Below are 12,932 nucleotides of genomic sequence, written 5' to 3'. Positions count from 1 at the left end.
CTTGTCTGAATGTTATGTTGGGCAGGAGTTTACAACTTTAAGTTGTGGACAGCTATGGCTGGGGTGGTCACTGGTGGAAGGGACGGTGGTTCAGAAAGGTACTAGTATTTTTTTCACTTTACAAATGAGCAGACTGAGGCATGGAGAGAGGCTGAGTAACTTGCCCAGGTTACATAAACAGTAAGCTGATGAAGCTGGATTTGAACCTTTATATGTATGTGTGTGTGTGTACTTATAAGAAAAACAGTGATTCCATCTTTTATAACAATAACGAACACTTGAGTCTAACTGTGTGTGTTCCTACTATTTTAAGTTCTTTACCTACCATTTCATTTACTGGTACAGTAGCTCTGAGCTTGACACTAGTATTAAATATCCTTGTTATATAGAAGGGTAATAAATGAGGCCCCAAATAATCTGCTCTGGGTCATGCAGCTTCCAGTAGGGGGACCCACGTTCCAAACTAAGCATGGTGACTGGAGGAGCCCCTGTGCTATGAGCTGAGAGACAATCATAATCCATTACCCTCTTGTCTCTCTCCTTTGTTTCCCATAGTTAGAGTCATAACATAATTGTCATTTAGCACCTTGTTTTGTTTGGCTTAACAAATGATAAATATTTCACTGTTGCCAAGAGATTTCCTAACCATGACTACATAATAGATCTTTGAGAAGGTTCAGCATTACTTTTTTTTTTTTTTTAAACTTATGACTGTATATAGTTTTATTTCCCTGGGTGGGGGGCACACTCCCAGATGAGAAAGCTGTCTTTTTTTTTTTTTTTTTAAAAGATTTATTTATTTATTTATTTGACAGAAAGAGAGAGAGAATCACAAGTAGGTAGAGAGAGAGAGATGGGGAAGCAGGCTCCCCTGCTAAGCAGGGAGCCCGATGCGGGGCTCGAACCGAGGACCCTGAGATCATGACCTGAGCCGAAGGCAGAGGCTTAACCCACTGAGCCACCCAGGTGCCCCCAGAAAGCTGTCTTATTAAAGATACAGGCATATTCATGCCTTTGATATGTAATGGGGCCCTATGCTGGTGTGGAGGATGAGGACAGGCTCCTAGTATGGCCAACAGATCCATGGCTTTGCTTCTAATACTAAGCTAAGACAAGCTACCTGGGTTTCCCTTGGAGGGAAGGTGGAGGAGGGCCATTCCCTAGAGGGGAGGTTCAAGTGTAGAGAGCATCAGTTGGAAAGCCCTGGTGCTGAGGGAACGGGAAGTCGGAGGCAGGCAGGACGAAAGGTCCAACATCAGGTAAACCATCTCAAGCCAAGCATGGTGTCTGTGCAGCAGAGCCAATGTCTGTGCACTGGTACCAATGCCAGGGATGGGGAGGGCGGGAATTCAGCTACATGGAAGACAGAAAGATCATGAGAAGCCAGTCATCAGGGACATAAATCCAGACACTTGTGCTCACTCCTGGTTAGTATCAATTGCCAAGGAAGACACAACACAGTCCCATACTGGATGGAACAGCATTTGTACTCAACAAAAGAGACAGAGCGAGATCAGCTCTAGGAGTGTGCGGTGGTCCCCAAGGCAAGTGGATCCTCCCCAGCAGTGAAAGGCCAGAGTGCCCCTCTAGTGTCTTAGCACAAGCTCCTCCCAACCCAGTGGAGTCTGTAATACTGAAAGGGGGAGGGGATGGCTGGGAGGAGGGGGGCATGCCCCAGGGTTCTGACTTGCCTGCTTAAGCAGAATACAGGAGTACATATTGAGTGAGCCTGGATCAGGGAAGGATATTCCCACACAAGGTGTTAAGCCTGGAACAGGCTGTATGGGCTCTTTGTAACAATCAGTAAGGGAGTGTTCTAGGCCTAAGGCCCATTCTTACATGGGTGAGCAGGGCTTAAAAGACTGTGAGCAGGAGACTGACTGCCTTTCCCAAGAGTACCCACTATAGAGGACTTGCTCAATAAATCTTTGGTAAGGAACTTAAATCCTACTAACTGGAGACATACATGTGAAGGCTGAGTATCCACAGCCCCTACTGGTGAACATCATTTGCCCTAGGCCCTACTGGCATGCTACCGCTGCTGCTTTTCATAACTAGAGCTGAGACACCAGTTTCCTAAAGTGGATTTAGGGAAGGAAAATGAGGAGTCTTGTTACCTCACACGTACCAGTTCATTTTGCAGTTCTCACTTTAATAAGCAAGTCTGCAGGGTATTTATGATTGTATACACCCGATTAAGTATTGGAAACGAAACTTTTAATTCCATCTCCAGTCATTGCCCACTTGAGGCATCAGGCAACGGAAACTGTAGTGCCTTAGATGGATGCCTTGAGGTCAGTGACATCTGATCAGAGTTTGCAGCAAGATTCCTCCCTTGAGTTTTTGTCAAGTGGGCAAATGTTAAGAATGCATATTGAGCCATGTTTGAATTTTAGGATATTTTGAGGCAAGAAAGCTCCCCCCCCCAACTCCATATGGAATATAAAATTAACTGCTAGCAACTGCTAAGTTGAACTTACATGGACTCTGATATTTAAAAAACTGAGTAGACGGCTAAATCTTAAGCAAACTTGGTTATATTATTAATTTGCTTAAGCTAGTAAAAAAAGGTGCAAGTAAATATACTAAAAGCCAGTAAATTGTATGTGACATGTAAAAAAAAAAAAAGGCAAGAAAAAAAAGAGTAAGAATAAAATACTAGTAAATACATACATAAAAGAATCCACCTCTTTGGGGGCGGGGGCGGGGGGGGGACTCCTGTAACTGTCTGCTTCATCACCGGAGCGCGCACTGCGCGCTGCTCTTTAGCAAGCCTGAAGAGCCGAGTTTCCAGACTGTCTTATCTGGGTCAGCACCGATGAAGCAGCGTGCCCGAGGCCTCAGCGGCTAGGCAGGCCCAGCAGCACCCACGGCTCCCTGCCTTACATGCCCAGACCCGAACTACTGTGGTTCTCTGCCCTCCGCGAGCGCGGAAGGGACTGGTTCCCACCCACCCACCGGAGCCCATTTCGCCCCGTGCTCGCCCGCAAAATGCTGCCACCGACTCGGGCTCTAGGCCCCACCGCCTAGCAGGGAGCCCAGCACCGACTGTCTTCGAGAGAGCGGCGAGCCGGAGCTCGGATACCGAAGAGCCCACCGGGGGTTAAACCTTAGCACGCGGGCGGGAGAGCGGCCACGAGGCGGGCAAGACGCGGCCCGCGCGGAGCGGGACCTGAGAGCGCGGGGGCCTGCGGCGCCCGCCCGCCCGCTGCCAGCACGGTCGGCGGCCCTGAAGCTCCCGGGACCTTACGGGGCGGGCCGCGCGGGCGCCTGCAGGACCAATTGGCCCGCGGCTGGGGGCCACCCGCACTGCTCTCGGCTCCCGGGCAGACGCCTGCGGGCTGCGGGCAGGCAGCGCGCCGGGCAGCCCTGGGCCGGCGGCCATGGCGGCGGCCCTAGGGGCGCGGGGGGCGTCGCGGCTCCTGCTGGCGACGCTGCGGGGTCGGGCCCGGAGCTTCTCGTCCACGGTGAGTGCGGGGGCCCGCGGTGCGGGAGGAGGGCGAGGCCCCGCGGCGCCGGCTGGTGGCCGTGGGGGAAGGACCCGGGCCGGCCCCACAGTGGGCCCGGCTTCCGGTGTCGGACCTCGGGGAGCCGCGTTCGGGCGCCGGGCACCTGCCAGACGCCCGGCCGGAGACAGGGGCTCCGCAGCATCATCGTTTGTCTTGTCTGCGAAGCTGCCTGCCGGAAGAAAACCAAGGACCAGTTTTGTGTAAAGAAAGTACAAGTAGCTGCAAAGCTGTCTGACGCTGAGGGTCACTTGAAGTGACCAAAGGCGCGGCGCGCTCGCCGAAAAGCCTCTGGCTCAGCGCGGAGTTAGCTCACTTGTTTTGCTGTGATGTTTGGGAGGAGTTAGTAACAAATTATCGTATTTGGGGGAGGCAAATCTATACTTCTTTCTTCTTCCGCGGGGAGTTTCGTCCTTTTTCTGGCATCAGAAATTAATATATTGGGATGCATTAACTGAGGGGAAGCTTTAACACGCAGCACCACCTAGTGGGGAAATGTTGTATCAAATTTCGTGTGTCATCTTAAGAGGCTGGCTGGAGCCCCTTGGCCCTTTGAAAGTCTTTAATAGGACACATTGAAGATAGCTCGATGGTGGAGGAAGCTGAATACTGTTTCGTGGCCACTAAGGTGAGAGCACGAGTTCTGTGCTTACTGTCACCTAAGCGTGTCCCAGGTATACCTGTACCCAAGGTGCTGATGATTAAGTAAAAATATGGGGTTCAGAGGAGTGAACAAACAGGATTTGAGAGGCTGCCACGTGCCAGGGTCTAATGCTGGGTGCCTTCACATTCAAGATCTCCTTAAATTTAACTCTCTCAAAAAAATCTCGGGGCGCCTGGGTGGCTCAGTCGGTTAAGTGTCTGCCTTTAGCTCAGGTGATAATCCCAGGGTTTTTGGATTAAGTTCCATATTGGGCTCCCTGCTCAGCAGGGAGTCTGGTTCTCTTATCCCTCTGCCACTTTCCCTGCTTGTGGTCTCTCTCTTTCTCAAATAAATAAATAAAATCTTAAAAAAGTGTTGACAGGTAGAGGTTGTGATGCCCCCACCATAGACACGAGATACTGGTATTGAGAGAAGCTAAGTGGTTTGTTCAGCATCCCCATAGCTGAAAGTAACCAAGTGAGGCCTTGGATGAAGTTTGTTCTCTCCAAATCCTCTCTACTTTTGCCTATCCCCATCCCCATCTCCCTCAGAAAAAAAAAATAAGCCCATCATAAAGGGTTCTGCAGAAGGTGTGTCTCCAAGGGGACCATTTGTGTTTCGTAGATGAAGTTGCTCCATTTCACAACCCTGGACACGGTCCCTGTTCTTGGTAAGCACAGAGTGCATACCATTGCCCTCTTTGGGGATGTACATGGCAGAGAATGTGGAGGAAAACAGCGCAGGAGCCGTGTTTCACTCACTCCAGGTGACTGCTGCACTGCCCACAGCATGGTTAAGAGTTTTCTTGGCAGCTACTCAGAGTGGACACATAATTTAATTTATTTTCCATACTTTCCTGAGTTGTCTTAACATATTTAAGTGACTAATAAAATTTTAGATTATTTCCTATAGCAGGTCACGGTAAGAGTAATGAAGAGATGTTTTGGATCTTAATAGTTTAAGTGCTTTTGATAACAGGTCTTCAAATGTTTTTATTTAATTAAGAGGGTTTTTTTCCCCCCTCTGTTATTTTCTTACGTTAGTTATGGAGAAGGGTGGTTGACCTAGCAAGGAAGAGAGACAAGAAAATTGGTTCATTAGCAACCTTTTTTCCTCTTCTTAGAATAAGTTGTCCTTTTTTTTTTTTTTTAAAGATATTAGTTATTTATTAGCAAACGTGCACCAATGGGAGAAAGGGGAGAGGCAGAGGGAGAATCAGGCTCCCCAGTGAGCAGGGATACTGGTGTGGGGTTTGATGCAGATGCTTAACCGACTGAGCCAGCCAGATGTTCCAGAATAAATTGTCTTAAAGTAGTTTTATTTATTCTGCCCTTTTACTTACTTTAATGTTAGTGATTGATGAACAGTTTCAGGGTTTCTGAAGTGGGAATGAGTTGTAATTTCATGGTAGGGGATGCAGCTAAGCCCCCAGTTGCTGTTTGATGAGGAGCCCTTTATAATATGTTTTGTCTTTCTGGGTGACAATCCCTTTCTTACCTGAGCCTTCAGTAGCCCTGCAAATAGGTATGGTTGGAGATATTGGTTGGCATTTATGCTGGAGCGAGAGCTAAGCTCCTTTGACTTCTGCTAGAGTGTCCTCTCCTTTCTCTGGCCATGATGTATAGAGTTCTTTCAATTAAAAAACAAATTGCGGGGCACCTGGGTGGCTCAGTGGTTAAGCCTCTGCCTTCAGCTCAGGTCATGATCCCAGGGTCCTGGGATCGAGCCCCGCATCTGGCTCTCTGCTCAGCGGGGAGCCTGCTTCCTCCTCTCTCTCTCTCTCTGCCTGCCTCTCTGCCTACTTGTGGTCTCTGTCTGTCAAATAAATAAATAAAATCTTTAAAAAAAAAATAAAAAATAAAAAACAAATTGCATGGGAAGTGGGGGCATGTTAGCCAACAGGACTCTGGGTTTGTGAGTTTCATCACCAGGGTGAGTGTGGGAACAAGGTGGACAGTGCTCTGGCCAGACTGGGGGGATTTGTCTTACTGGTTTCCTGGAAAAACTCACTGTACTAAGGCAAGGGCCTTTTGCCTGTAGCGCAGGGGATCTGTGGACCCCCAGAAGTTATTATCCGAAATCTTGTGTTAAGTGTGTGATTGTGTTTTACCCCCTGGAGGTTAGTTTTCATCAGAAAGGGGATAGTGCACCCAGAGAGTTAAGAGCCCTGTGAATAGGCAGTGAAGATCACCAAGGTGTGTGGGACTGTCCAAAGAGCAGTGGACCAGGAGTATAGAGCCCTGAGTTCTAATTTGGGACCTGACAGCGGACTTGCAGGGTCTCCTTGCATGGGTATGCTTACCGTATTTCCTACATCTGGGCATGCTGGCCATTAGTAATACAGTCATGGTAAGATGACCAGCGGTAACGGCTGATGGTTGTATCTGTGATAAACCAGAGACACAGAATTGTGAAGTGTGAGGCAACAGTAAGTGAGAGACACCTTAGCATGGAGGCAGCTTATTTTGTATGGAGCTAGCCTCGTTAATTTTTTGAGGACAGAGGAATCCAAAATGGTCACTGATTGTTGCCCTTAAGGTATTTTTTTGCATCTCTCATAAGGAAAAGGGCTATGCATTCGAGTTTGACTGAACCTCTACATTTCAGGTATTATGTGTGTTCTTTTATAGGCAGCAGATGCTCGCCATTTGACAGCAGAGGAGAGGAACCAAGTTATCCTTGACCTGAAAGCAGCAGGATGGTCAGAATTACATGAGAGAGATGCCATCTACAAGGAATTTTCCTTCAAAAATTTTAATCAGGTAAATATGACATATCCTTGCTAGTACCCTGGTCTGTCTGTGTCCTCTCAGGCTGTGGCTCTTTAATACTACTGGTGGTCTGGTCCCGTGTGGATCCTTACGATCCTTAAGAAGTCAGTGACAGCTGCACTGTCCTTGGGGAGTCCCAGCTCTAGGGGAAGGGAGAGGTTTTTGTCATCTGGAAAATCAGATTCTGAACCCTCTGGTTTGGTATGGGTTAGGACATTTAGTTTCCTTTCAAAGTTTAAATAACATTAAAAGGATGTGTGAGTTTCTTGTGCATATCAGAAGAGGGCTTGAGGAACAGCAGTGCAGAAACATACACCTGCTCAACTGATTTCCCCCTACTTTTCTTGGATGCTTGTCAAGTTTTCTTTCTCTGTGTACATGTATTTCATTCTCTAGTTTAAGCCCCAAGCTGCACGCTTTTCTCTGATTGGCTCGTTTTATCCCAGCCCTTGCAGCTTTTCTTAAAAGCTAACCTTCCCCCTTGGAGACTCAGCTTTAACAAGGTGACTGTTCCATTAGAGCCCCGCCCTGTTTAGAGAGTCATCTCCCATGACTTACCCTGCAGCTCTTACCCCACAGCATTTGTACAAGGTCGGTGCTTTTGACTATTTCGTGTTTGTTCAGTGAGTTTGGTAATCCTCTGGACAGATTTACTGTTTTTATTTATATTAGGTGTCAGCATCTAATGCAGAGACCATGTTTGCTTCAATAACTCTCTATTGTAGCTAACACAGTTCTGGATACAAACAGGCATTTGATAAATGCAGACATTGATTACAGTGTTTGCTAGTTTCTGGAAGGGTGTGTGAGGACCAGGTTTCCACCAAACAAACCTTCGACATGTTTTCCTAGGAAATGCCGTTGGCTCCACTGAGCTGCGTGCCCTCTTCTGCTCTCCATCCATCTGGCTGCCAGCCTTCTTTCAGTCTCCAGCTCCTGAGGAGACCTAGACCAAGCCGGCTCCCTGTCCCTGCTGCCCCATGTGCTCGACAGCTCTTGTCAGGGGCTTAGCACTCTGTGGCTGGTGGCAGCGAATCCCATTGGTACAGTAAGCTCCTGCATAAGCTCTAGGTAGCATTTTCCAGGCTTATTAAAATTCTTACATGTGTACAGCCTGACTTCTTTAAGCCTGGGCTAATTTATTGGGCTTGAACATGTGGCTTAAAGTATTTGAGTAGCATTGCCTCAGGCTCTGCCCAAGAGTCAGTCATCCAGCCCCGCTAACCCTGTGCTTGGGGCGACTTTCAGAAATGGGAGGAAAGAGAAGCTGTGCAGGGCATCCTTGATTAATTGTAATACTATTCATTGGGACAGTTTATTAATTTGACTTAAAAATTTTTTTTTTTAAATTTTCTTCACTCAGCTTTTAGGAGAAAGAGGCAGATGACAAGAAAATCAGGGAGTGTATTCAGAGAACCAGCCCTGAGATCATCTCCTGGGGTCAGTTTTCCAGCTGGGTCTCTTAGGGCTTCTGCATGTCCAGTGGCCGGTAATTGCAGCTGATGTCACGACACCTGTCATTGCCCACCCGCCCAAGATCACCAGGACCACCCCTGGGCTTCCTGGAGCAGGTGGGACTGAATTGCTTGTTGCAGCAAGAGGGAGACTGCGCGTATCAGGGAACTGATGGTGTTGGGAAGATAGTTTGGTCTGGCTTGGACGCTGTCAGAAAATGGGCAGTTCTGTGCTTCAGTATTTTAATCCATCTTACCCGTAGGGAGGGTAGACTAAAGTGGGGCCAAAGCTGAAGTGGGCAGAGAAGCAACACTCACTCATTAGCTGGGAGAGGGGGGACGTTTGGTGTTTTGTGGTGTGGACAGGGTTTATGTTTTGTCTGTGTTCACTTAATCTTGCACTTGGTCTTGTTTTTGTTTGAATCCATCCTGCTTGTGGAGTGGCCTTGTCTGCTGTTTGTGTGTAACCTCAGGGCCTTGGTGTGCCTGCCAGGCCAGCTCCAGCTCTCAGAGTTACCTTTCTCTTTTTCACAGCCGATGCTTACAGTCGTGACCCTCTCTTCCTCATAGATGCTCACTAACCTTTTATTTAGGACAGAAAAGATCCCTCGTTTTTATTATAAAACAATAATAGGAAACGCTAAAATAGGATGTTGTACATTAAGAAAAAGTCCCATTGCAGCTTCTTTCATCTAGTGTTTATTTTCTAGTCTTTTTCCTCTGATAGAGTTTATCCACAACATAGTACTTTTCATGCAGTGATGGTTTTAAAAACCAGCTTGACTTTTATTGTAAAAATGGTATTTATTCACTCACCAAATATGTATGAAGCATCTTCACTGTGCCAGGCACAATTCTAAGCTCAGGTAGTTCTGTTCTAGTACAGAAGATAGACAAGAAGCAAATGAGTAAATGGCAGTAAAGAGAAACGTAGGATTCCTCATATATATATATATATTTTTTTTTTTTTAAAGATTTTATTTATTTATTTGTCAGAGAGAGAGAGAGAGAGATAGCATGAGCGAGCACAAAGCAGCAGGCAGAGGCAGAGGGAGAATCAGGCTTCCTGCCAAGCTAGGAGCCCGATGTGGGTCTCGATCCCAGGACACTGGGATCACGACCTGAGCTGAAGGCAGCTGCTTAACCAACTGAGCCACCCAGGTGTCCCAGTTCCTCGTATATTTTGAAGAGAGAACAAACAAGACTTGCTGTTAGATTGGATATGGTGCGGATGGAGGGAGAGTCAAGGATGATCCCAAGGTTTTGAGTCCAGTGGAGGAACTGAGGGGCAAGGGAAGTAACGCGTAAGTAAAGTCAGGAATTAAAACATTGGCACTTGTAATCTAGCTGGTAAGGAGGGAGGTGGGGCTGTGATGTGGGAGACGGTGAGGCAAGAGGTGGGGCTGTCCATTGGTGTAACCTTCTTAGAGGGTAGTTGGGGAGTGTGTATCCGCTTTTATTTTTATTTTATTTTTTAAAAAATGATTTTATTTATCTGACAGAGAGAGATCACAAGTAGGCAGAGAGGCAGGCAGAGAGAGGAGGAAGCAGGTTCCCTGCTGAGCAGGGAGCCCGATGAGGGGCTCTATCCCAGGACCCTGGGATCATGACCTGAGCCAAAGGCAGAGGCTTAACCCACTGAGCCACCCAGGCGCCCCCCGCCCTGTGTATCCGCTTTTATTTATTTATTTTTTAAAGATTTTATTTATTTATTTGACAGACAGAAATCACAAGTAGACGGAGAGGCAGGCAGAGAGAGAGGAGGAAGCAGGCTCCCCACTGAGCAGAGAGCCCGATGTGGGACTCGATCCCAGGACGCTGGGATCATGACCTGAGCGGAAGGCAGCGGCCTAACCCACTGAGCCACCCAGGCGCCCCTGTGTATCCGCTTTTAAATGCACATACCCATTGTCTGAATCTAGAAATTTATCTTCTCGGTATTATCCTGTGTGTGTGCAAAATGGATAGTGAGAATGTTAGCCTAGAATTTTCTGTTGTGAGGAAGCATTTCCATGTGCATAGGCACAGTTCCATGAGGCCAGGTCTCCCTTGGTGTGGCCATGCCCTTAGCAAGAGTTGGGGAGGCCCCCATGCCCCTTGTGTTCCTGGCAGTGGCAGCACCTCTCCTGGCCTCAGCTTTGGAAACTGGAGGGAGCTGCTGTCCGAACTGGTCCCCTCTTTCCCTTAGCGGAGTTCAGCCCACACTGGATGTCAGTATATATTTTTAAAAGTCTGAGCTGAACATACAGCTAAAAATTCTGTTCTTTTTTATCTTAATAGGTTATGGACATTTTACAGTTCTCTACATTGTCTTTTTACTTAAAATAATTCTTCAGGAGGAAGGTTGCACTTGCTGGGTGTTACCTTTTTTTTTTTTTTTTTTTTAAGATTTTATTTATTTATTTCACAGAGGGAGACCACAAGTAGGCAGAGAGGCAGGCAGAGAGAGAGAGGAGGAAACAGGCTCCCTGAGAGCCTGATGCAGGACTTGATCCCAGGACCCCGGGACCATGACCTGAGCCGAAGGCAGGGGCTTAACCCACTGAGCCACCCAGGCGCCCTGGGTGTTACCGTTTTTAAAGGGCTTGCTAATGTAGTATGTGTAATGAAATGTTGTCACAAATTTGCGTTAGAATTCATTTCTCTTATTACTATAGGCAATGAACCATACCTTTTAGAAACATTTTTCATGGGTGCTTGGGTGGTTCCGTGGATTAAGTGTCTGCCTTCTGCTTAGGTCATGATTCCAGGGTCCTAGGATCGAGTCCCAAGGTGGGCTCCCTGCTCCGTGGAGAGGCTGCTTCTCCCTCCCCCTCCTCCCGCTCCTGCTCTCTCTCTCTCTTTTTTTCTCTCTACCTCTCAAGTAAAATTTTAAGAAAGGAAGGAAAGGAGGAAGGAAGGAGGGGAGGGAGAAAAATTAGTGACCCTGGGTGAGAGACCTAATTCTCAAAGCTTTGGGTTATTCTAGGTTTCACTATAACAATAAGTAGCCAGCAAAAAATACAGTGGAACTTTTTTTTTCTTAGTGGTTTTATTCTAGGATATGGTTAGTTCCAAATGGTCCGCATTCATTTGATAGCTCAGATGGGTGCAAATATTTAGAGACTGTAAGAGCAGAATTCCCAAGGGGTTCTAACAGTGTTGATGGCTGCCGGGGCAGAGGTTGTGTGGCCAGGAGCCGCTGAGTCTTCCTGGGGGAGGCGTGGAGGGTTGCGGGGCAGCATGACGGGCACGGCGAGCCTCCTTGAGCCATCAGAGCATAGTGCTGCCTGGACTTGGAGCCACAGGTGTCTGTGCTTGGAGCGCTTGGACTCACACAGGGTGGGCTTGGCATTTGTGAGGACGTTTATGAGCGCTAGATGCTTTTCTTCTGTTCTTGTAGACTTAAGGAGGGAGAGGTCTCTCAGAGACAAACTGATTCTTCGGTGTTTGGCAACTGCAGGGTGCCTGCATGGAAAGAACAAGATGTCTTCTTGGAAACGCGGGGTACATGTCTTATAAAGGTAAATTGTATTAGGTGTTATGGGTCGGGTCAAGTGGGAAGCTTCCAGAATCAGGTGCGGTTTGAAGCTTTGGAGGTAGGTGCAGAAGAAGGCTCTGGAACCCAGGAAACAGCTATCCCAGATGCCAGCAGGTGGAGCCCTCCTGGGCAGGAGCTCTGAGTGGCTGTGCAGCAGCTCAAGCCCCTGGGGACCGTTCCCCGTCTCTCCCTCAGGGAGCTGAGCCTCCCTTGTTCAGGGTAGAGAGGAGCGAGTATAGGGAATAGGCCAGAAGCTGCCATGGGACATTGTACCTGATTTGGTATCTTTTGGGTGAATGAAGAATTCCAGGAGAAGGCTACAAGGAGATTCCAGTTGGTAATGGAGAACACTTTTGACTCAGGAGAAGGGGACACAGCCTTGCGACAAGGACCTGGGATTCCCTGCATTCCCAGAGGAGCTCCTGTGCCCGCCAGGGCTGCCTCCAGTGGACTGGCCCTTGAGGCATTCGATTTTCTTAGAGTGCTCATAGGAACTGGTTTACCCTCAGCCCATTTTGACCTACAAAAATGGCCCTTTTCAACTGCATAGCTGGTCTCAAGTGTAGCTTGCAGGCAAGGCCCGAGCTTCGTTTGTTTGGCCTCTTGTTCTTCACGTTGCGGTTGCTGTAACTGCTGCTGCTGAGAGGGTGGGGCCCGGGGAGGGGCCCCCTGAGTGGCGGGGCCGCGAGGGTGGGGTGCCAAGGAACACCATTTCGTGCATCTAGCAGCGGTAGCACCATATGTGAGTTTGGGGTTGGTAAAATCTTTCCCTTCCTGTGCCCTGGAGCTCCTGCTGTAGAGCTGTTGAAAGTTACTGTTGCTCACTTACTTTATAAAAATGTTTTATTGAGGAATTTGATAATAGGCTTATGGTTAACATTTTGAAACACTTAGTGAAGTCTAAAGCTCAATACCAGAAGAAAGACAACTGTTAATGAAAATCTTAACAGTCCTCAATGGGACACAGCTCTCAACAGTTCTCGTTGTGGAAGAATTAATTCAGGTTTCATTGTTCATTGTTGTAAGCCAAAACTCTGT

At 47.8% G+C, this 12,932-nt stretch overlaps 1 protein-coding gene across 3 annotated transcripts in view; it reads left to right on the top strand.

The window, feature by feature from the left end:
• Positions 1-2,823: 2,823 nt before the first annotated feature.
• PCBD2 (pterin-4 alpha-carbinolamine dehydratase 2) overlaps positions 2,824-12,932 on the top strand; it is a 51,176-nt gene continuing 41,067 nt past the window's right edge. The window contains exons 1-2 of one of the 3 annotated variants that reach the window (XM_045075487.1): positions 2,824-3,467; positions 6,780-6,911. In XM_045075487.1, coding sequence (XP_044931422.1) covers positions 3,384-3,467; positions 6,780-6,911 — 216 coding nt within the window. In that variant the 5' untranslated portion in view covers positions 2,824-3,383. Of the gene's footprint in view, positions 3,468-6,778; positions 6,912-8,283; positions 8,492-12,932 lie in introns of those variants that run through there. The other 2 variants (XM_045075488.1, XM_045075489.1) reach the window with 2 other exon arrangements.

Source organism: Mustela putorius, unplaced genomic scaffold (assembly GCF_011764305.1).
Source record: "Mustela putorius furo isolate JIRA1106 unplaced genomic scaffold, ASM1176430v1.1 tig00000145_pilon_pilon_pilon, whole genome shotgun sequence".
NCBI classification, from domain to species: Eukaryota; Metazoa; Chordata; class Mammalia; order Carnivora; family Mustelidae; genus Mustela; species Mustela putorius.
The sequence above is the reverse complement of the archived record's forward strand: the minus strand, read 5'-3'. Positions and strand labels throughout refer to the sequence as shown.